Source organism: Oncorhynchus kisutch, linkage group LG13 (genome assembly GCF_002021735.2).
Source record: "Oncorhynchus kisutch isolate 150728-3 linkage group LG13, Okis_V2, whole genome shotgun sequence".
In the NCBI taxonomy this organism is placed as follows: domain Eukaryota; kingdom Metazoa; phylum Chordata; class Actinopteri; order Salmoniformes; family Salmonidae; genus Oncorhynchus; species Oncorhynchus kisutch.
Window position 1 is genome coordinate 24,831,123 of NC_034186.2, and position 22,914 is coordinate 24,854,036.

At 41.8% G+C, this 22,914-nt stretch overlaps 1 protein-coding gene across 4 annotated transcripts in view; it reads right to left on the bottom strand.

Annotated features, from left to right (window-relative positions):
* Nucleotides 1-2,419: 2,419 nt before the first annotated feature.
* Nucleotides 2,420-22,914, bottom strand: part of LOC109902719 (mast/stem cell growth factor receptor Kit) — a 48,553-nt gene continuing 28,058 nt past the window's right edge. For all 4 annotated transcript variants that reach the window (XM_031785817.1, XM_031785814.1, XM_031785815.1 and 1 more), the window contains 9 exons: nucleotides 20,108-20,218; nucleotides 18,467-18,623; nucleotides 17,979-18,076; nucleotides 17,667-17,797; nucleotides 16,901-17,023; nucleotides 16,036-16,147; nucleotides 15,814-15,913; nucleotides 15,404-15,509; nucleotides 2,420-4,985 (listed from right to left, as the gene is read on the bottom strand). In XM_031785817.1, the coding sequence (XP_031641677.1) occupies nucleotides 4,782-4,985; nucleotides 15,404-15,509; nucleotides 15,814-15,913; nucleotides 16,036-16,147; nucleotides 16,901-17,023; nucleotides 17,667-17,797; nucleotides 17,979-18,076; nucleotides 18,467-18,623; nucleotides 20,108-20,218 (1,142 nt within the window). In that variant the 3' untranslated portion in view covers nucleotides 2,420-4,781. The remainder of the gene's footprint in view (nucleotides 4,986-15,403; nucleotides 15,510-15,813; nucleotides 15,914-16,035; nucleotides 16,148-16,900; nucleotides 17,024-17,666; nucleotides 17,798-17,978; nucleotides 18,077-18,466; nucleotides 18,624-20,107; nucleotides 20,219-22,914) is intronic.

Consider the following 22,914-nt stretch of genomic DNA (forward strand, 5'->3'; position numbering starts at 1 on the left):
TGCCTCTTTAATGGGTCTTCAGAGTATAGTGGAATTTCTTATAAGCATTTTTCTTTTTTAAATCTTCAAGCTTCGTCAAGTTTGTTGTTGATCATTGCTAGACAGCCATTTTCAAGTCTTGCCAAAATGATTTAAGTTAAATCGGCCACTCAGGAACATTCACTGTCTTCTTGGTAAGCAACGTGTGTATTTGGTCTTTTATATTTGGTGTTTTAGGTTATTGTCCTGCTGAAAGGTGAATTTGTCACCCAGTAGATTCAGGCAGTAACACAACAAAATGTGGAAAAATTCAAAGGGTTTGAATACATTCTTTAGGCACTGTAAAAGTAGGTGAGCTGGTTCTACTCTTTTTTGCCATTTTCTGGTGAAAAACTGAGTAGTGGTTCAAGCATAACACATCAACCCTGTTACTCATAGATATACAGGTGTCAGCGCCGTGTGTATAGGTGGCAGGGAAGTCAGGCGCAGGAGAGTCAAAATGGAGTGTAAATGGAGTCTTTTAATAAATGTCCACGGAACATGCTCCATAACACTAAAAGTACAGACATGAACAAACATGGGTACGAGGACCCGTCGCGCACCAACACAACAAATAAACAACACTGACAATTAAACAATCTCTAACAAAGACATGAGGGGAAACAGAGGGTTAAATACACAACAGGTAATGAATGGGATTGAAAACAGGTGTGTGGGAAGACAAGACAAAACCAATGGAAAATGAAAAATGGATCAATGATGGCTAGAAGACCGGTGACGTCGAACGCCGAGCACCGCTCAAACAAGGAGAGGCAACGACTTCGGAAGAAGTCGTGACAACAGGCTAGAAATGTTTGAACAAAATCATATTTTTTGTGAAGCTTGTATTCCATTGCCACTCCCTGTTGCAATCAACAAGCCTTCTTTCCCCTGTCACAAGGGGATTCATGGCTGATATTTAAATGTTTTATATCACCTTTATTTAACAAGGTAGGCTAGTTGTGAACAAGTTCTCATTTGCAACTGCGACCTGGCCAAGATAAAGAAAAGCAGTTTGACACATACAACACAGATTTACACATGGAATAAACAAACATTCAATCAATAATACAGTAGAACAAGTCTATATACAGCATGTGCAAATGAGGTAGGATAAGGGAGGTAATTTAAGATGAATTAGTCAACCCTGCTACTTAATTTGGCTACACCACAGGTTCAGCAACTGGAGCTTTCACTAAAGGAGCAGAACACTAAAATACAGTATATACAAAATAAATTAAAGACCCATACTTTCACAGAAAAATCTACAGACAAAACACAACATTCAGGGGATTGTTTTAAAGAAGTACACACAAATACACACATGTAAGCATGAACACATGCATGCACACTCGCACGAATGCAAACATGCACACACACACACCATATCATGTGTATTAATTACATATTGCATCGTGTTGGCACTTGGCCCTTGTAACTAGATTATCCCAGAGAAAAAGCAATGGAACTGCCACGATAAAATTGGGTGTTTGTTTTTCCATCTTGGATAGAAGTATAATTTACCAGAGGCTATTAGAAAACAAATGAGACTATTGTGCTGGAATGAGGACCTGGACAGAATTCAAACCTTACTGAGAGACAGAGGGTGAGATGGGAGAGGGATAGAGAAAGAAAAAAAGGTTTCAATACACTGTGTCTAATCGGACTGTATTGGGAGAGTAATAACATATGAAAATCTCAACTGGGCCATATACAGATGTAAGATCTTCATTTGATCACCCTGTTGCAGGACATTTCATATTAGACCAACAGTACAGTAGCACAAGTGTAAGTAGCTTTTGCTGTAAAAGTCCAGTCTCAGTCTCGCAATGATCTTCAAATAATGTGATGAAATATTACAGAAAAGATTCTTCTCCCTCTCTCAGCTGCTCTTTACTGTAAGCGACCACTCTGTCTGACAAACGTATTCAACCAACCATTCTGCTTCAATGGTGGGATTTCCTGTCCCTCTTATCAGATACTGTAGATGCTAGAACAATGGGCTCAGCCCACACAGTGACACGCACAAGGGCCCTCCGTCTGTCTGTCCACCGGCCTGGCCTGCTGGACAAGCCACTGTCCTGGCAGCGTTCCCCTTCAGCCAGATGTCCCAAGCTGGACCCAAGCCAAAGACCCTGACAATTCTGGAGCAGGACACATGATTTTCTAAACAGATACGGTCAGTGACTGTAGACTAGTATGACTGTACACTACCATGGAGAGGAGACTGACAGTGACCTGAGGCATCACCTGCTCCGAGGCTTGACACAGATGGCTGACAATATGTCCATCTAAATAAAATGGCTCCACTACATTATCAAACTGAATCACAAACTGCACACATGAAAATAATAACATGAAAAAGTCACATATTACTAATACAAATCATGATTAACAAAACTATTTAAGGGTTTCTTTTATTTCTATTACAGTAACACAAGAGATAGCAACACATTGCAAATGTGCACAACAAACAACTTTGTCTCTTGTAAAATAAATACACAACAAATATACAAATGTCCTAAAAGTTTGAAAACAAGCATCATATTATATCAACTTTTCCAGCATAACGTTGTTAGGGATAATCAGACAATATTTTGGTTGTGCTCTCTTTAGCAGTGTGATGAATGACACAGATAAACATGTAAATACTATGTTATTAGTGCGCAATTACCTATTTTGAGGTCTCCAATTCCATGTGACAGAAGGGGGATGGGGAATGAGCATTGCATTGATGTGAGTCATTGCCCTACAGCTCTACTCGTCCCTTGCTTGTAATTAGCCAAATTAGAACAATATTTGCTATTGCGTTCCTGTTTGGGGCTGAAAACAAACTAGATTTTCAAGCCAAAGCTGTACAAAACATTTGAAAATAAAGAACAAATGTTTTGACTTGCTTGTAGAAGACCATGCGATGGTTAGCCAAGGAGAAAATGTCACTACACAACGAATCTACAGCAATATCCAAACAAAGACATCTACAGTTGTCACAAGAAAACAGAAAAACAAGCAGCTTACCTCCAAAGAAGAAGATGAACAGTATATATTTAATGGATGTATCGGTGTATCTATTTGTGGTAGGAAATGTTTTATATGACAGAATATCAGAGGTGTGCATTAAATATACCATATCAATAGAAAATAAAACATTAAGACAGCATCCACATTACATTGTATTCACACACATATTTACAAAGAGCCAGCTTTGGGAAAGAGACAGGGTTGAAAAGCGAGTTGGGTAAATGTCATACATTTCATACTGTGGCACCTACACACAGACACACGGACGCACACACTTTCCGTCTGTGCATTTCCAGGTGCTCTTCACAACAATATCTCAGTGTGGGAAGAGGGAAGTCCTAGTGATGGGAGTCTGAAGTGATACAGAGCTCTGGCTGAGAGATGGTGGAAATGACACTTCCGTCAGAGGAAGCAGCTGGACATAAAGAGCGGAGGGAAGGCTGAGAAATCAGCTACTGATGGATGGGATGGGAGCACTGAGGGTACTGCTCACAGGACTGTAGGGAGCTAAGACATGTCACAACCTTGTTTGATTAGACAGCTCTAACATCTAACACCAAATTGGCTATTCATCTGAGCAGAATTCCTCCCATTGGCTTTTTCTCAGAACAGTTATTGGTTTGTTCCGCAAGCTTCACATTGGCATTTGAAACAAGCATCATTGTCTTTTTGTCTCAAAACAGAAAGCCTTCTTTAACAATCTTTAAGAGTAGAAAGCATCCACTGGCTAATCACCTTTTCCCTTACACAGTATGCTCATCCTAACCACGCACTGTTTCAACCTTACCCATCTTTGGTGACAGTTTTTATACTAAAGAAACCCCATAGTGATATGGCAGTACCTGTCTGATGACAAATGTAAACAAGGGTCACATACTGTAAAAGACAGAAGAGGTGCCGACACAAGCAACATATTTACATATTTACAAGGATTCTCCAGCAAGCAACCTTTGCTGAATCTAAGCTAATGCTACCTCTCACACCATACGCTTATTACTAGCCATACACAAGGTCAATATATACACGTATAAACAGTCATAGTACCATGCTTATCGGTTCATTAGATTGAGACGTTTTGAGACTCAACCTCCTGAATATAATTTCAGCCATTGGCCCTAGAAATGTCTCTCCTTCACATAATCACCAAAACTGAACTCGTGGAATAATACTAAAATTCATTTTTTTTAAAGACGCAACAGAAAAAAAAGGTCAACTGAAAGCTTCATTACATGATGCCTACATCTGGAAAGATGTTACATTTCAAATACTTTCACCTCCAACGATAGTTGTATTTTAACCATTATAAATGCTACATTAATTCGTTTAAGAAAAAATATATATTTAAAACAACATAGTAATTCAGTTTAATACATTGACAACGGAGATGTGAAAAACAAAAACATTGTATGAAACATATAAGATACAGTAACAGCAACATTGAGGAAAGTCCTCTGAAAATAGCACTACTATGGAGCTATAAACTATAGTGTCCATTTCAAACAGCACATCAAAATGTATATGCAGTAATGATCTAGGAATGGTAACCCCTAAGGCGGCCAGGAGCAGAGGTTTCGAGAGGATCCTTCTTTAAAACCTCGGTCTGAAGGGGGACGCTAACAGCTAGGCATAAGGTTGGGGGGGGTTAATAGCTAGACACAATATATGATTGGAATAGGGTGTGGTGGGGTGTTCGGGATGGCACTGAACAGGCACTTTATGGGGCAGCCATCGTGGGTGGGGCCTTACACCTGGTGGACCCTGAGCCCAGTGGCCATCTCCCCCAGGAGGATGTCATCGCTGGCGCTGGCCAATAGGGGCAGAGTGGAGGCGTTGCTGTTGCCCACAGAGTTGAGGCAAAGGATGTTGGCATTCTGCGTCCCCTGGTCCACGCTGGTAACCTGTTGCCCTATTGTAACCGGAAACCTGGAGCTGAAGTTCAGATAGATCTAGACAGAGAGAGGGAGAAACAGAGAGAGTTCATACTGGAGGGGTGTTTTCATTGCAGTTCTGCTTACTGAGTGAGAAACATGTAGCGTGGTTAAATAAAGAAGGTGACTGTGTAGCATTCTGGTCTGAAGGTGTGAAGGGGAAGGCGTGAGAAGAGAAGGCCTGCTCTGTGTTAGCTAAATCGCTGGCATGTTTCAGAAGTGAGAGGTGAGCTGAGTTCATGAAGAGAGGTCATCATGACACAATGAAAGAGGTGATTATGTCACAAGTGATCAACCCTATTCATTACGTTCTAACTGTCATGAGATGTTCAGTGGCTACTGTATGTGTTTGTGTGCGTGCATGGGGTGCATGCATGTGTGTGTGGCGTGTGATGCGTGTGTTAATTGAGGGTTGACACATTTCTGTGTGTTAACTGCTAGTCTGACTAGTCTGGTGGTAGCCTAAACATGTGGCCCTGGGTAGTTGGGGTGGGGAAACCCACAGGCATGTTCTTTGTACTCTGTTTGGACTGTGTGGACTGTAAACCCACAGGCATGTTTTACTTAAATACTTGTAGTAAGTTGAATTCCCTGATCCACCTCTACGCAGATGACACCATTCTGTATACTTCTGGCCCTTCCCTGGACACTGTGTTATCTAACCTCCAATGAGCTTCAATGCCATACTACACTCCTTCCGTGTCTTCCAACTGCTCTTAAACGCTAGTAAAACCAAATGCATGCTTTTCAACCGTTCGCTGCCTGCACCTGTACGCCCCACTAGCATCACCACCCTGGATGGTGGACATCTATAAGTACCTAGGTGTCTGGCTAGACTGTAAACTCCCCTTCCTGACTCATATCAAACATCTCCAATCTAAAATCAAATCTAGAGTCGGCTTTCTATTTCGCAACAAAGCCTCCTTCACTCACGCCGCCTAACTTACCCTAGTAAAACTGACTATCCTACCGATCCTTGACTTTGGCGATGTCATCTACAAAATAGCTTCCAATACTCTACTCAGCAAACTGGATGCAGTTTATCACAGTGCCATCCGTTTTGTTACTAAAGCACCTTATACGGCACTTGTGAAGGTGGTAAATGACATTTTAATGGCATCGGACCGAGGCTCTGCATCTGTCCTCGTGCTCCTAGACCTTAGTCCTGCTTTTGATACCATCGATCACGACATTCTTTTGGAGAGATTGGAAACCCAAATTGGTCTACACGGACAAGTTCTGGCCTGGTTTAGATCTTATCTGTCGGAAAGATATCAGTTTGTCTCTGTGAATGGTTTGTCCTCTGACAAATCAACTGTAAATTTCGGTGTTCCTCAAGGTTCCGTTTTAGGACCACTATTGTTTTCACTATATATTTTACCTCTTGGGGATGTTATTCGAAAACATAATGTTAACTTTCACTGCTATGCGGATGACACACAGCTGTACATTTCAATGAAACATGGTGAAGCCCCAAAATTGCCCTTGCTAGAAGCATGTGTTTCAGACATAAGGAAGTGGATGGCTGCAAACTTTCTACTTTTAAACTCGGACAAAACAGATGCTTGTTCTAGATCCCAAGAAACAAAGAGATCTTCTGTTGAATCTGACAATTAATCTTAATGGTTGTACAGTCGTCTCAAATAAAACTGAAGGACCTCGGCATTACTCTGGACCCTGATCTCTCTTTTGAAGAACATATCAAGACCATTTCAAGGACAGCTTTTTTCCATCTACGTAACATTGTAAAAATCAGAAACTTTCTGTCCAAAAATGATGCAGAAAAATGTATCCATGCTTTTGTCACTTCTAGGTTAGACTACTGCAATGCTCTACTTTCCGGCTACCCGGATAAAGCACTAAATAAACTTCAGTTGGTGCTAAATACGGCTGCTAGAATCCTGACTAGAACAAAAAAAAAATATCATATTACTCCAGTGCTAGCCTCTCTACACTGGCTTCCTGTCAAAGCAAGGGCTGATTTCAAGGTTTTACTGCTAACCTACAAAGCATTACATGGGCTTGCTCCTACCTATCTCTCTGATTTGGTCCTGCCGTACATACCTACACGTACGCTGCGGTCACAAGACGCAGGCCTCCTAATTGTCCCTAGAATTTCTAAGCAAACAGCTGGAGGCAGGGCTTTCTCCTATAGAGCTCCATTTTTATGAAACGGTCTGCCTACCCATGTCAGAGACGCAAACTCGGTCTCAACCTTTAAGTCTTTACTGAAGACTCATCTCTTCAGTGGGTCATATGATTGAGTGTAGTCTGGCCCAGGAGTGGGAAGGTGAACGGAAAGGCTCTGGAGAAACGAACCGCCCTTGCTGTCTCTGCCTGGCCGGTTCCCCTCTTTCCACTGGGATTCTCTGCCTCTAACCCTATTACAGGGGCTGAGTCACTGGCTTACTGGGGCCCTCTCATGCCGTCCCTGGAAGGGGTGCGTCACCTGAGTGTGTTGATTCACTGATGTGGTCATCCTGTCTGGGTTGGCGCCCCCCCTTGGGTTGTGCCATGGCGGAGATCTTTGTGGGCTATACTCGGCCCTGTCTCAGGATGGTAAGTTGGTGGTTGAAGATATCCCTCTAGTGGTGTGGGGGCTGTGCTTTGGCAAAGTGGGTGGGGTTATATCCTTCCTGTTTGGCCCTGTCCGGGGGTGTCCTCGGATGGGTCCACAGTGTCTCCTGACCCCTCCTGTCTCAGCCTCCAGTATTTATGCTGCAGTAGTTTATGTGTCGGGGGGCTAGGGTCAGTGTGTTATATCTGGAGTACTTCTCCTGTCCTATTCGGTGTCCTTTGTGAATCTAAGTGTGCGTTCTCTAATTCTCTCCTTCTCTCTCTCGGAGGACCTGAGCCCTAGGACCATGCCCCAGGATTACCTGACATGATGACTCCTTGCTGTCCCCAGTCCACCTGGCCGTGCTGCTGCTCCAGTTTCAACTGTTCTGCCTTCTTATTATTCGAACATGCTGATCATTTATGAACATTTGAACATCTTGGCCATGTTCTGTTTTAATCTCCACCCGGCACAGCCAGAAGAGGACTGGCCACCCCACATATGCTCTCTCTAATTCTCTCTTTTTATTTCTCTCTCGGAGGACCTGAGCCCTAGGACCATGCCCCAGGACTACCTGACGTGATGACTCCTTGCTGTCCCCAGTCCATCTGACTGTGCTGCTGCTCCAGTTTCAACTGTTCTGCCTTATTATTATACGACCATGCTGGTCATTTATGAACATTTGAACATCTTGGCCATGTTCTGTTATAATCTCCACCCGGCACAGCCAGAAGAGGACTGGCCACCCCACATAGCCTGGTTCCTCTCTAGGTTTCTTCCTAGGTTTTGGCCTTTCTAGGGAGTTTTTCCTAGCCACCGTGCTTCTACACCTGCATTGCTTGCTGTTTGGGGTGTTAGGCTGGGTTTCTGTACAGCACTTTGAGATATCAGCTGATGTACGAAGGGCTATATAAATAAATTTGATTTGATTTGAATTTGATTATACCACCCACCACTGCGACCTGTATGCTCTAGTCGGCTGGCCTTCGCTACATATTCGTCGCCAGACCCACTGGCTCCAGGTCATCTACAAGTCCATGCTAGGTAAAGCTCCGCCTTATCTCAGTTCACTGGTCACGATGGCAACACCCACCCGTAGCATGCGCATCTCACTGATCATCCCTAAAGCCAACACCTAATTTGGCCGCCTTTCCTTCCAGTTCTCTGCTGCCTGTGACTGGACGAATTGCAACAAAACAAAAATATATATAATAATAATAATAATAATAATAATAGCTGAAGTTGGAGACTTATCTCCCTCACCAACTTTAAACATCTGCTATCTGAGCAGCTAACCAATCGCTGCAGCTGTACATAGTCCATCGGTAAATAGCCCACCCAATTTACCTACCTCATCCCCATATGGTTTTTATTTATTTACTTTTCTGCTCTTTTGCACACCAGTATCTCTACCTGCACATGACCATCTGACCATTTATGACTCCAGTGTTAATCTGCTAAATTGTAATCATTCGCCTACCTCCTCATGCCTTTTGCACTCAATGTATATAGACTTTTTTTCTACTGTGTTATTGACTTGTTTATTGTTTACTCCATGTGTAACTCTATGTTGTTGTCTGTTCACACTGCTACGCTTTACCTTGGCCAGGTCGCAGTTGTAAATGAGAACTTGTTCTCAACTAGCCTACAAATCAAATCAAATTTTATTTGTCACATACACATGGTTAGCAGATGTTAATGCGAGTGTTGCGAAATGCTTGTGCTTCTAGTTCCGACAATGCAGTAATAACCAACAAGTAATCTAACTAACAATTCCAAAACTACTGTCTTATACACAGTGTAAGGGGATAAAGAATATGTACATAAGGATATATTAATGAGTGATGGTACAGAGCAGCATAGGCAAGATACAGTAGATGGTATCGAGTACAGTATATACATATGAGATGAGTATGTAAACAAAGTGGCATAGTTAAAGTGGCTAGTGATACATGTATTACATAAGGATGCAGTCGATGATATAGAGTACAGTATATACGTATGCATATGAGATGAATAATGTAGGGTAAGTAACATTATATAAGGTAGCATTGTTTAAAGTGGCTAGTGATATATTTACATCAATTCCCATTATTAAAGTGGCTGGAGTTGAGTCAGTGTCAGTGTCAGTGTGTTGGCAGCAGCCACTCAATGTTAGTGGTGGCTGTTTAACAGTCTGATGGCCTTGAGATAGAAGCTGTTTTTCAGTCTCTCTCTGGTTAAATAAAGGTGAAATATATATATTTTTTAAAAGCTAGGCCTCAAAATAAGGCCTTGTGAAATATGCAACGTATTATCATAAACGGTTGAATTATAATGATAATATTAGCCTAGGAACTTACTCTGTGAACAGGACTGAAAATTAATGAATTCAACAAACATGGGTCTCTGTCCCTAACAAATACAGTCATGTGAGGTAATTCTACAATTCACTCAAAAAGATAAGGCACACAAAATTATATTGGAGGTGTGGTTTAGTGGGGCCATTCCTCAAAATGTAAAGCTGATACAACTCAACCCCTACACGATCACAGTGACTCCATCAGTTTGAGTAATGACTACAAAAACACTAAGTACAGTTGAAGTCGGAAGTTTACATGCACTTAGGTTGGAGTCATTAAAACTAGTTTTTCAACAACTCCACAAATGTCTTGATAACAAATTATAGTTTTGGAAAAATACTTTGTGCATGACACGTCATTAATCCAACAATTGTTTACAGAGATTATTTCACTTATAATTCACTGTATCACACTAAATTGACTGTGCCTTTAAACAGCTTGGAAAATTCCAGAAAATGATGTCATGGCTTTATAGGCTTCTGATAGGTTAATTGACATAATTTGAGTTAATTGGAGGTGTACCTGTGGATGTATTTCAAGGCCTACCTTCAAACTCAGTGCCCCTTTGATTGACATCATGGAAAAATCAAAAGAAATCAGCAAAGACTTCAGAAAACAAATTGTAGACCTCCACAAGTCCGCTCCATCCTTGGGAGCAATTTCCAAACGCCTGAAGGTATCACGTACATCTGTACAAACAATAGTACGCAAGTACAAACACCATGGGACCACACAGCCGTAATACCGCTCAGGAAGGAGACACGTTCTGTCTCCTAGAGATGAAAGTACTTTGGTGTGAAAAGTGCAAATCAATCCCAGAACAACAACAGCAAAGGACCTTGTGAAGATGCTTAAGGAAACAGGTACAAAATGATCTATATGAGTCCTATATAACGACATAATCTGAAAGGCCGCTCAGCAAGGAAGAAGCCACTGCTCAAAAACCACCATAAAAAAAGCCAGCCCACAGTTTGCAACTGCACATGGGGACAAAGATCGTACTTTTTGGAGAAATGTCCTCTGGTCTGATGAAACAAATATAGAACTGTTTGGCTATAATGACCATCGTTATGTTTGAAGGGAAAAGGGGGAGGCTTGCAAGCCGAAGAACACCATCCCAACAGTGAAGCACGGGGGTGGCAGCATCAAGAGGTGGGGGTGCTTTGCTGCAGGAGGGACTGGTGCACTTCACAAAATAGATGGCATCATGAGGATGGAAAATTATGTGGATATATTGAAGCAACACCTCAAGACATCAGTCAGGAAGTTCAAGCTTGGTCGCAAATGGGTCTTCCAAATGGACAATGACCCCAAGCATACTTCCAAAGTTGTTGCAAAATGGCTTAATGACAACAAAGTGTTGGAGTGGCCATCACAAGGTACTGACCTCAATCCTATAGAAAGTTTGTGGTCAGAACTGAAAAAGCGTGTGTGAAACGTTTGACCCAAGATAAACAATTTTAAGGCAATGCTCCAAATATTAATTGAGTGTATGTAAACTTCTGACCCACTGAGAATGTGATGAAGGAAAGAAATTAAAGCTGAGGTTAATCATTCTCTCTACTATTCTTCTGACATTCCACATTCTTAAAACAAAGTGGTGATCCTAACTGACCTAAAACAGGGATTTTTTACTAGGATTAAATGTCAGGAATTGGGAAAAACTGAGTTTAAATGTACTTGGCTAAGGTGTATGTAAACTTCCGACTTCAACATTAAGTGCAACAGGTTTCATCAAAAGTGTTGAGTAATGACAACACATAGTGGTTTACAGTGTGGCCCTGTGGTAATTCATTAACTCAGTCAAAACAACTAGATCAATCCTAACAGTCTGTGACACATGCTGGATTGCCTTAACAGATGACTGGTCAGCAGTGTTCAGCGGGTGGGACTCTTTGATTGTTAGGTGGTACTTTAAAAGCACTTCTGTTAGGGTTTCAAATGTCAGAGGACTCACATTCTTCAACCACTGAGTGGCCTTACAAAAGGCTAGGGTAGTAGGCTAACGCCACTGGCAACAGACATCAACTACGTACCACGTAATATCATTGTATTATATTCGTACAGTGCCTTGCGAAAGTATTCGGCCCCCTTGAACTTTGCGACCTTTTGCCACATTTCAGGCTTCAAACATAAAGATATAAAACTGTATTTTTAAGTTAATACTTTGTAGCGCCACCTTTTGCTGCGATTACAGCTGTAAGTCGCTTGGGGGATGTCTCTATCAGTTTTGCACATCGAGAGACTGATATTTTTTCCCATTCCTCCTTGCAAAACAGCTCGAGCTCAGTGAGGTTGGATGGAGAGCATTTGTGAACAGCAGTTTTCAGTTCTTTCCACAGATTCTCGATTGGATTCAGGTCTGGACTTTGACTTGGCCATTCTAACACCTGGATATGTTAATTTTTGAACCATTCCATTGTAGATTTTGCTTTATGTTTTGGATCATTGTCTTGTTGGAAGACAAATCTCCGTCCCAGTCTCAGGTCTTTTGCAGACTCCATCAGGATTTCTTCCAGAATGGTCCTGTATTTGGCTCCATCCATCTTCCCATCAATTTTAACCATCTTCCCTGTCCCTGCTGAAGAAAAGCAGGCCCAAACCATGATGCTGCCACCACCATGTTTGACAGTGGGGATGGTGTGTTCAGGGTGATGAGCTGTGTTGCTTTTACGCCAAACATAACGTTTTGCATTGTTGCCAAAAAGTTCAATTTGAGTTTCATCTGACCAGAGCACCTTCTTCCACATGTTTGGTATGTCTCCCAGGTGGCTTGTGGCAAACTTTAAACAACACTTTTTATGGATATCTTTAAGAAATGGCTTTCTTCTTGCCACTCTTCCATAAAGGCCAGATTTGTGCAATATACGACTGATTGTTGTCCTATGGACAGAGTCTCCCACCTCAGCTGTAGATCTCTGCAGTTCATCCAGAGTGATCATGGGCCTCTTGGCTGCATCTCTGATCAGTCTTCTCCTTGTATGAGCTGAAAGTTTAGAGGGACGGCCAGGTCTTGGTAGATTTGCAGTGGTCTGATACTCCTTCCATTTCAATATTATCGCTTGCACAGTGCTCCTTGGGATGTTTAAAACTTGGGAAATCTTTTTGTATCCAAATCCGGCTTTAAACTTCTTCACAACAGTATCTCGGACCTGCCTGGTGCGTTCCTTGTTCTTCATGATGCTCTCTGCGCTTTTAACGGACATCTGAGACTATCACAGTGCAGGTGCATTTATACGGAGACTTGATTACACACAGGTGGATTGTATTTATCATCATTAGTCATTTAGGTCAACATTGGATCATTCAGAGATCCTCACTGAACTTCTGGAGAGAGTTTGCTGCACTGAAAGTAAAGGGGCTGAATAATTTTGCACGCCCAATTTTTCAGTTTTTGATTTGTTAAAAAGGTTTGAAATATCCAATAAATGTCTTTCCACTTCATGATTGTGTCCTACTTGTTGTTGATTCTTCACAACAAAAATACAGTTTTATATCTTTATGTTTGAAGCCTGAAATGTGGCAAAAGGTCGCAAAGTTCAAGGGGGCCGAATACTTTCGCAGGGCACTGTATTTATTAGGGATCCCCATTAGCTACTGCCTAGGCAGCAGCTACTCTTCCTGGAGTCAAAATACATTAACGCACTTACATTACATATCAAACAAATATAAAGCAGTACATCATATAAAATTAATACACTACTACAATACATAATTGAAATTATGTGTAAACGATTCAACCAGTGTGTGCCCAGTGGCACGTTACTAAAACATGAAGGCAGGTAATATTTTATTGAATTTGTATAGTACAGTGGCTTGCGAAGGTATTCACCCCCTTGCATTTTTCCTATTCTGTTGCCTTACAACTTGGAATTAAAATAGATTTGTGGAAGGTTGGTATCATTTGATTTACACAACATGCCTACCACTTTGAAGATGCTAAATATGTTTTATTGTGAAACAAGAAATAAAGACAAAAAAACAGAAAACTTGAGCAAGTCAATACTTTGTAGAGCCACCTTTTGCAGCAATTACAGCTGCAATTCTCTTGGGGTATGTCTCTCTAAGCTTGGCACATCTAGCCACTGGGAGTTTTGCCCATTCTTCAAGGCAAAACTGCTCCAGCTCCTTCAAGTTTTAATGGTTCCGCTGATGTACAGCAATCTTTAAGTCATACCACAAATTCTCAATTGGATTGAGGTCTGGGCTTTGACTAGGCTATTCCAAGACATTTAAATGTTTCCCCTTAAATCACTCAAGTGTTGCTTTAGCAGTATAATTAGGGTCATTGTCTTGCTGGAAATTGATCCTCCGTCCCAGTCTCAAATCTCTGGAAGACTGAAACAGGTTTTCCTCAAGAATTTCCCTGTATTTAGCGCAATCCATCATTCCTTCAATTCTGACTAGTTTCCCAGTCCCTGCCGATGAAAAACATCCCGACAACATGATGCTGCCACCACCATGCTTCACTGTGGGGACAGGGTTCTCGGGGTGATGAGAGGTGTTAGGTTTGCGCCAGACATAGCATTTTCCTTGATGGCCAAAAAGCAATATTATAGTCTCATCTGACCAGAGTACCTTCTTCCGTATGTTTGGGGAGTCTCCCACATGCCTTTGTCGAACACCAAACATGGTTGCTTATTTTTTTTCTTGCCACTCTTCCTTAAAGCTCAGCTCTGTAGAGTGTATGGCTTAAAGTGGTCCTATGGACAGATACTCCAATCTCTGCTGTGGAGCTTTGCAGCTCCTTCAGGGTTATCTTTGGTCTCTTTGCTTCCTCTCTGATTAATGCCCTCCTTGCCTCGTCCATGAGTTTTGGTGGGCGGTGCTCTCTTGGCAGGTTTGTTGTGGTGCCATATTCTTTCCATTTTGTAATAACGGATTTAATGGTGCTCCGTGGGATGTTCAAAGTTTCAGATATGTTTTTATAACCAACCCTGATCTGTACTTCTCCACAACTTTGTCCCTGACCTGTTTGGAGAGCTCCTTCATAGTATCACTTGCTTGGTGGTACCCCTTGCTTTGTGGTGTTGCAGTCTCTGGGGCCTTTCAGAACAGGCGTATATTAAAACATGTGACACTTATATAAAGTCCACCTGTGTGCAATCTAACTAATGTAACTTCGGAAGGTAGTTGGTTGTGCCAGATCTTATTTAGGGGGCTTCCTACCAAAGGGGGTGACATATGCACGCACCACTTTTCAGTTTACATTTTTTTGAAACATGTTATTTTTTTCATTTCACTTCATCAATTTGGACTATTTTGTGTATGTCCATTGCATGAAATACAAATAAAGATCTATTTAAATTACAGGTTGTAATGCAACAAAATAGGAAAACGCCAAGGGGGGGGTGAATACTTTTGCAAGGAACTGTTTGCTACTATTAAATACAGCACAATCTCAAGGTGGAACCTTTTGGCACTTAAAAAAATGTAAAGAATATGGATTTTACTGCTGGTAAACTCTTGTGAATACCTTAAATCCATAGTCTGTCAACATGTGTAAACAAGCAGGTTAGAAGAGATCTGTGACCTACGTGTTTTGTGGTGTCTGACAGCTGTTGTTCAATCCTCTCCACCACCTTGCTGAAGGAGTGTCTCTTAAAGGGGTTCGAGTCCCAGCACGACCTCATTATCTCATACCTGAAACCACAACACACATATTTAGCACAGGCATGGCACCAAGCACATACACCTGTTACCTATCTTGTCTCTCCCCCTCCTCTCTTACAAAGTGACACTTTACATGCTTTTCTCTAAGTCTATTCTTCTGAAAATGGAGCTAACGTCTAATAAACTAAATCATAATTTAGCTTTCATGGTGAAGTTTATGGTGAAATTCATTAAATATTTAATCTGCTTAAATCCCACATATTCACACCCCTGTATAGTACACCCACGCACACACACACAGTCTTTCTCAAGATACTTAGACACACGCACTCACATTTCACTCGGTGCAAACTCTGGTGCATCCATTCTATATCCTTCCTTAATCATTTTGTAGAACTTTGAGTCCACAAGCATCCCAGGATATGGACTGCTTCCTGTAGGCCATGAAGAAAATAAGATAATGAAAACACACACATGGACAGGTACTCGCACACACGGACACACACACACACACACACACACACACACACACAGAGGGTAACGTGGACGTACGTACCGAGTGAGAAGATTTCCCAGAGCAAGATGCCATAGGACCATACGTCACTCTCAAATGTGTACACACATTCAAAGATGCTCTCTGGAGACATCCACTTGACTGGGAGGCGGGCCTGCATGGAACACAAACCATCACGGCCAGTCTAATATGTCAGATGCACTTCATGTATTCATAAAATGCATCAAAGCAAATCTCTTGACATCTTTGAAGTAATCCATCATCTCTATCACTTCAGCTGTCTACAGCAGTGAAGAGTGTAGAATTAGAGAGAGCAAATAATGAATGCAGATGCTTTTGATTAATCTTGAATTTTGGATCAGAAATGTTCAAAATTGCTTGTTCTTGTATGAGAGGAGAGGAGAGGTACTGTATTTCCTTAGTTTCAAGAGTAGGTTAAAACTCCCCTAAGGTGCTTAATGTTGTGCTTAATTGAAAGAATTTAAATTAAATTTAAAGGAATTCATAATCACACACCTGTCAGAGTGCGCATTACAATGTCAGATCCATCAGATACACACTGAGTGTAAAAAAACTTTAGGAACATCTTCCTAATATCTAAAGCATTCCACAGGGATGCTGGCCCTGAATTCATCTGGTCAGTCTATGTCAGGGAAAGAGCAGGTGTTCCTAATGTTTTGTACACTCAGTGTACATACATACAGTACTTCAAATGCCATGGAATTGGAACATACAGTACTAGCCCATGATGCCCCCAGGCTCATGGCTGACACTGGTTTTGAGAGGCTTTATATCAATGCTGTGCCAGTGCTTGACTATTCCATTGATGGTTTTCACTGCAAAATATCTATGCTGTGTCTATAAATCATATTGAGCTCAACAGTAGTAAGCGATGGGCCAGACTTACATTGCCTTTGACTACATAGTTGGAGTCTGTGGTGATGTCACGGGCCAGGCCGAAGTCACAGATCTTTGCCACTCGCCCCTGAGTCAGCAGAATGTTCCGGGCAGCCAGGTCTCTGTGGATGCACTGAACACACACACACAAATAATAAAACATTATGCAATGTAATAAGATAACATAAGGTAACATAAGTTAACATAAAAGTTTTAAACACTACTAATACATGGTGACAGTAAATGTTCTTCCCCGAATTTGTTCCACACACACTGATTGATACAGGGCCTGGCTGTAGTCTGGTGACCACAATGGGCCACAATGGGTTATACATTTTTCAGCAGAATGCTCAAAATGTATTCTGGACCTGTTGACCAGTTATGGAAATGTGATCCTAGCATTGTTTGGAAATTAAGAAGATGGAACTAATGTGTGTGTGTGTGTGTGTGTGTGTGTGTGTGTGTGTGTGTGTGTGTGTGTGTGTGTGTGTGTGTGTGTGTGTGTGTACGGCTTAGCGTGTGTCTAAATTTAATCTGATACATAGAACAAACAATACCAGTGGAAATAGTGCTTTTCTTGGTCTACGTGAATGTACAGTACTTACAGAACAAAAATATTTAGAGAATGGTTGGACATTATCTACCATCATGGATTTAACTTGCTGGATTTAATTGCAGCGTGAAAATAGACCTGTTGTTCTGAATAGCTAGTGGTGGGGGCTTTCAGGCGCTAAAATTAGGAGAGGAGAGCTTCTATGAGGAAATTAAGGGCTTACATTTTTAGAAGCCAGGAAGTCCATGCCTTTGGCCACTTGATAGGAGAAGCTGAGCAGATCCTCAGTGTCCAGAGAGAGACTGTCCTCATGGAGCATCTCACTCACAACATCAGGCTCACTACTGGAACCACCTGAGAGAAACATAGTGATAGAGCAAGATAATTTGAGAGGTGTGTAGAGGGAGCAACATTGTGTATTAAGGAAGCTTAACTATGTATAGAGGGAGATACTGCACATTGCAGGCTGTATAAATTAGGTTTCTCAAGTGATATATGTGATAATTATCAATTAAAATAAAAGTGGATGTCTTGCCTGGTTTGCGTATCGAGATTCTCTTCTCTGAGGAGAAGCCATTGGGCAGGACACCAGCGACAGAAGGCCTCATATCCATGTAGCCATTCCTGCTGTCTCTGCAAGGAGGAAATAAGCAGTCTGGTGTCAGTTCAGTCGCCATCAAATACTACACATAACTACAATACACTAGGTAAGAAATACTCCCCAACATAAACATTTAAGAATCTCCAGAGACATTTATATTTACTGTAAGTATTTTTCTCAATAACAACTAAGAGTAGTCGGTTTAGTGTAGACGTGTCCTTCCTTATAGACTATGAAAGTACTGTATGCTTAGTTAAATTGGGGAATTTTCCAATGGGTGGGAGAACAACGGCAGTGGTATTTACTTTTGTGAGCAGGTGAGATGACATAAGCAACAGTACATATATACAGTATAAACTGTGCAGTGAAAATTACAGTATATACCACCCAACTCTTTGTAAACATAATGAGTCCACACTGACCCATCTGACCCAGCTGTAGCTGTCTCCCTCTGCAGCATGACATTCCTGTAGTAGCGGTTCTCCCCTAACGTGTCACAAAAGAACGTCTCCCTCTTCCTCCTCAGAAAGTTGAGGAGGTCACCGAAGCAGCAATACTCTGTGATCACCAGGGTTGGGCCTGAAGACAAGGAGACAAATAGCCATGGTCAGTCACATGAATGTCATCCACCAAGAAACAACACACTAAAGACAAACAAGACAAACAAAACACCTTGAAATATAGACACAACAAAACAAGTATAGCAAGTTTCAGGAGCACCACTCCTACAAGTTGCAAGAGCACCACTCCTATATCATAAACATTAATACAACGAATAGTAAACAATACTTACGCCCAACAAGCAATGTTCCCTCAAATGGTTTGGGAGCTCTGAGCAGATTTCTGGTCTGCTGAGCGCAAACGTGAAGGTTGTGGAAATTCTGTGCAACTTCCAGCACGCGTTTACATTGAACACTGAGGCTGTACCTGCTTTAAGTTAGTTTTAACTGTGGCCAAGTAGGCTACTGTGGCTATTTGATCCTAATGTTGGCGTACCAGGTCTTCCAGTGGCCTACCATAGAAAACTATGGAGAAAATGCATCCCATAATATTTTAACATGAAAATAGCTGCTCTATCATTCAGCCTTCAGTAGCACCCAATGTGTGGTGTTCAATGTAGGCCTACATTCCATGAGAAAAAAAACAAACATGCAAGGCTTGAAATCAACCTTTTTATCCACTTGTCCTTCAGACAAGGAGGTGACTGAAAATGTAGTTGTTGTTGTTTGATGCAAGAAACCACTTTACAAAATAAAATGTATTATTATTCCCATACCATTATTACAGAGAATCAGACAAATTATGCTACCGTCTGCCTATTGGCTACTTAGATTATTCAAGCCTGTCTCAAAATCCAAAACTACCCCTTTAAAACAAAAACAGCTCTTTACCTCTTAATATTTTCTAAGATGTCTAGAAATGTACATGTTTTGTAGGAAGCAATCACTCCCCTATTGTTGACTACAAATGATCTATAACTGGGCTAATAACTCACTAACTAGCAAAGGATATGAACAAAATGTGCACATGTGGCTACATCCAGCTCTTCGCATGATCTCAAAACAAGTGCATCTACTCACTAAGACAGATGTAAACTCAGTCCAGTTCAAAGTAAATGACACAGATCCATATTTGGCAATGGTCTATTTGCATATAGGCCTACTGCAGCTCTGATTGGTAATGATGAAACGGTCTGTGTAGAGTATTGGCTGAGTATGGGCTGAGTCATGTGCAAAAGAATCATACTCCGATGCATTGTGCCGAAAGCAAATTCTTTTGCATAGTTTGTTTTGTTTCGGTATGTTGCATTGAAAGTGGCTAATATTGAGTGGATTCAACACAATTGCTACAGTGAAGAGAAACGTTGATAGTGTTAACAGGGAAAACTCTAGAAAGTCTGATATTTCGCCAACAAGTCATACAATCCTTGGTGATAAAAGGGAGAATTGTTCCGATTATTACTGTATCTCAAAAACCTCTGCCAACTGTAGTTCCCAGATTGATAGTAGAATAGATTAGAATGAGAATAAGCCCTATAGTCCTCTAGACATGCTGCTCCTTACCTCCAACAGTACAGGCTCCCAGCAGGTTGACAATGTTCATGTGGTTTCCCAGGTAACTGAGAACTTTCAGCTCTGACATCAGAGCCTCCTTCTCAGTGGCATGGGCACTGGCTGTGGAAACACCACCAGAACATGATCATTTAAAAGTGCTTCAAAGTCATCATCAAAGAAAACATCACAGGAAGTATGGCCTCTGGCTGGTTCATTGTAACAAGCATACATAAACTACATGACCAAAAGAATGTGGACACCTGCTCGTTGAACATCTCATTCCAAAATCATGGACATTAATATGGAGTTGGTCCCCCCTTTGCTGAATAACAGCCTTGACTCTTCTGGGAAGGCATTCCACTAGATGTTGGAACATTGCAACGGGGGCTTGCTTCCATTCAGCCACAAGAGCATTGAATGAGGTTGGGTACGGATGTTGGGCAATGAGACCAGGCTCTCAGTCAGTGTTCCAATTCATCCCAAAGGTGTTCGATGGGGTTGAGGTCAGGGCTCTTTGCAGGCCAGTCGAGTTCTTCCACACCGATCTCATTAAACCTTTTCTGTATGGACCTTGCTTTGTGCACGGGGGCATTGTCATGCTGAAACAGGAAAGGGCCTTCCTCAAACTGTTGCCACAAAGTTGAAAGCACAGAATCGTCTGAAATGTCATTGTATGTTGTAGCGTTAAGATTTCCCTTTACCGGAACTAAGGAGCCTAGCCCGAACCATGAAAAATAGTCATCGTCCACCACACTTTACAGTTGGAACTATACATTCAGCAGGTAGCGTTCTACGTGCATCTGCCAAACACAGATTCGTTTGTCGGACTGCCAGATGGTGAAGCATGATTCATCACTCCAGAGAACGAGTTTCCACTGCTCCAGAGTCCAATTGCGGCGAGCTCAACACCACCCCATCCGATGTTTGGCATTGTGCATGGGGACCTTAGGCTTGTGTGCGTCTGCTCGGGCCAAGGAAACCCATTTCATGAAGCTCCCAACGAACAGTTTTTGTGCTGACGTTGCTTCCAACTTACTTGTTGGAAAGGTGGCAAGTAATGATCATGCCATGTTGAGTCACTGAGCTCTTCAGTAAGGTCATTCTACTGCCACTGTTTGTCTATGGAGATTGTATGGAGATTGTATCGCTGTGTGCTCAGTTTTTATACACTTATCTGAACCGTATCTGGCTGAAATAGCTGAATCTACTAATTTGAAGGGGTGTCCACATACTTTTATATATACGGTGGATTCAGAAATGATTCAGACCCCTTGACTTTTCCACATTTTGCTATGTTACAGCCTTATTCTAAACATTAAACTTTTTTTTCCATCATCAATTTACACACAATGGCCAAAAATGACAAAAAAAAACATTTAGGCTAATTGATTAAAAAGAAAAACTTACATATCACATTTGCATAAGTATTCAGACCCTTTACTCCGTACTTTGTTGAAGGACCTTTGGCAGTGATTACAGCCTTCAAGCTTGGCACACCTATATTTGGGGAGTTTATCCCATTCTTCTCTGCAGATCCTCTCAACCTCTGTCAGGTTGGATGGGGAGCGTCACTGCACAGCTATTTTCAGGTCTCTCCAGAGATGTTCAATCTGGTTCAAGTCTGGGTTCTGGTTGGGCCACTCAAGGACATTCAGAGACTTGTCCCAAAGCCACTCCGGTGTTGTCTTGGCTGTGTGCTTAGGGTCGTTGTCCTGTTGGAAGGTGAACCTTCGCCCCAATCTGAGTTGCTGAGTGCTCTGGAGCAGGTTTTTATCAAGGATCTCTCTGTACTTTGCTCTGTTCATCTTTCCCTCAATGCTGAATAGTCTCCTGGTCCCTGCCGCTGAAAAACTTCCCAAAAGCATGATGTTGCCACCACCATGTTTCACCGTACAGATGGTGCAAGGTTCCCTCCAGATGTGATGCTTGGCATTCAGGCCAATGAGTTCAAAATTGTTTTAATCAGACCAGAGAATCTTGTTCCTCATGGTCCGAAAGTCAGTTGGTGCCTTTTGGCAAACTCCAAGTGGCTTCGTCTGGCCACTCTATCATAAAGACCTGATTGGTAGAGTGCTGCAGAGATGGTTGACCTTCCGGAAGGTTCTCTCATCTTCACAGAGGAACTCTGGAGGTCTGTCAGAGTGACCATCGGGTTCTTGGTCATCTCCCTGACCAAGGCCCTTCTCACCTGATTGCTCAGTTTGGCCGGGCGGCCAGCTCTCGGAAGAGTCTTGGTGGTTCATAACTTCTTCCACTTAAGAATGATAGAGGCCAATGTGTTCTTAGGGACCTTCAATGCTGCAGACCCTTCCCCAGGTCTGTGCCTCGGTGCTCTATGGACAATTCCTTCGACTTCAAGGCTTGGTTTCTTCTCTGACATGCACTGTCAATTGTGGGACCTTATATAGACAGGTGTGTGGCTTTCCAAATCATGTTCAATCAATTGGATTTACCACAGATGGACTCCAATTAAGTTGTAGAAACATCTTAAGGATGATTAATGGAAACAGGATGCACCTGAGCAAAGGGTCTGAATACTTATGTAAATAAGTTATTTCAATTTTTATTTAAGAAATTTGCAAACATTTATAAAAAAAAAACGTTTTTGCTTTGTCATTATGGGGTATTGTGTATAGATTGATGAGGGGAAAAAAACAATTTAATACATTTTAGAATAAGGCAGTAACGTAACAAAATGTGGAAAAAGTCACGGGGTTTGAATACTTTCCGAATGCACTGTATAGTGTACATCAATGCAAACACACACACACGGTCAATAGCTAGTCAAATACATTTAGTTAAATATCCAGGTGTTT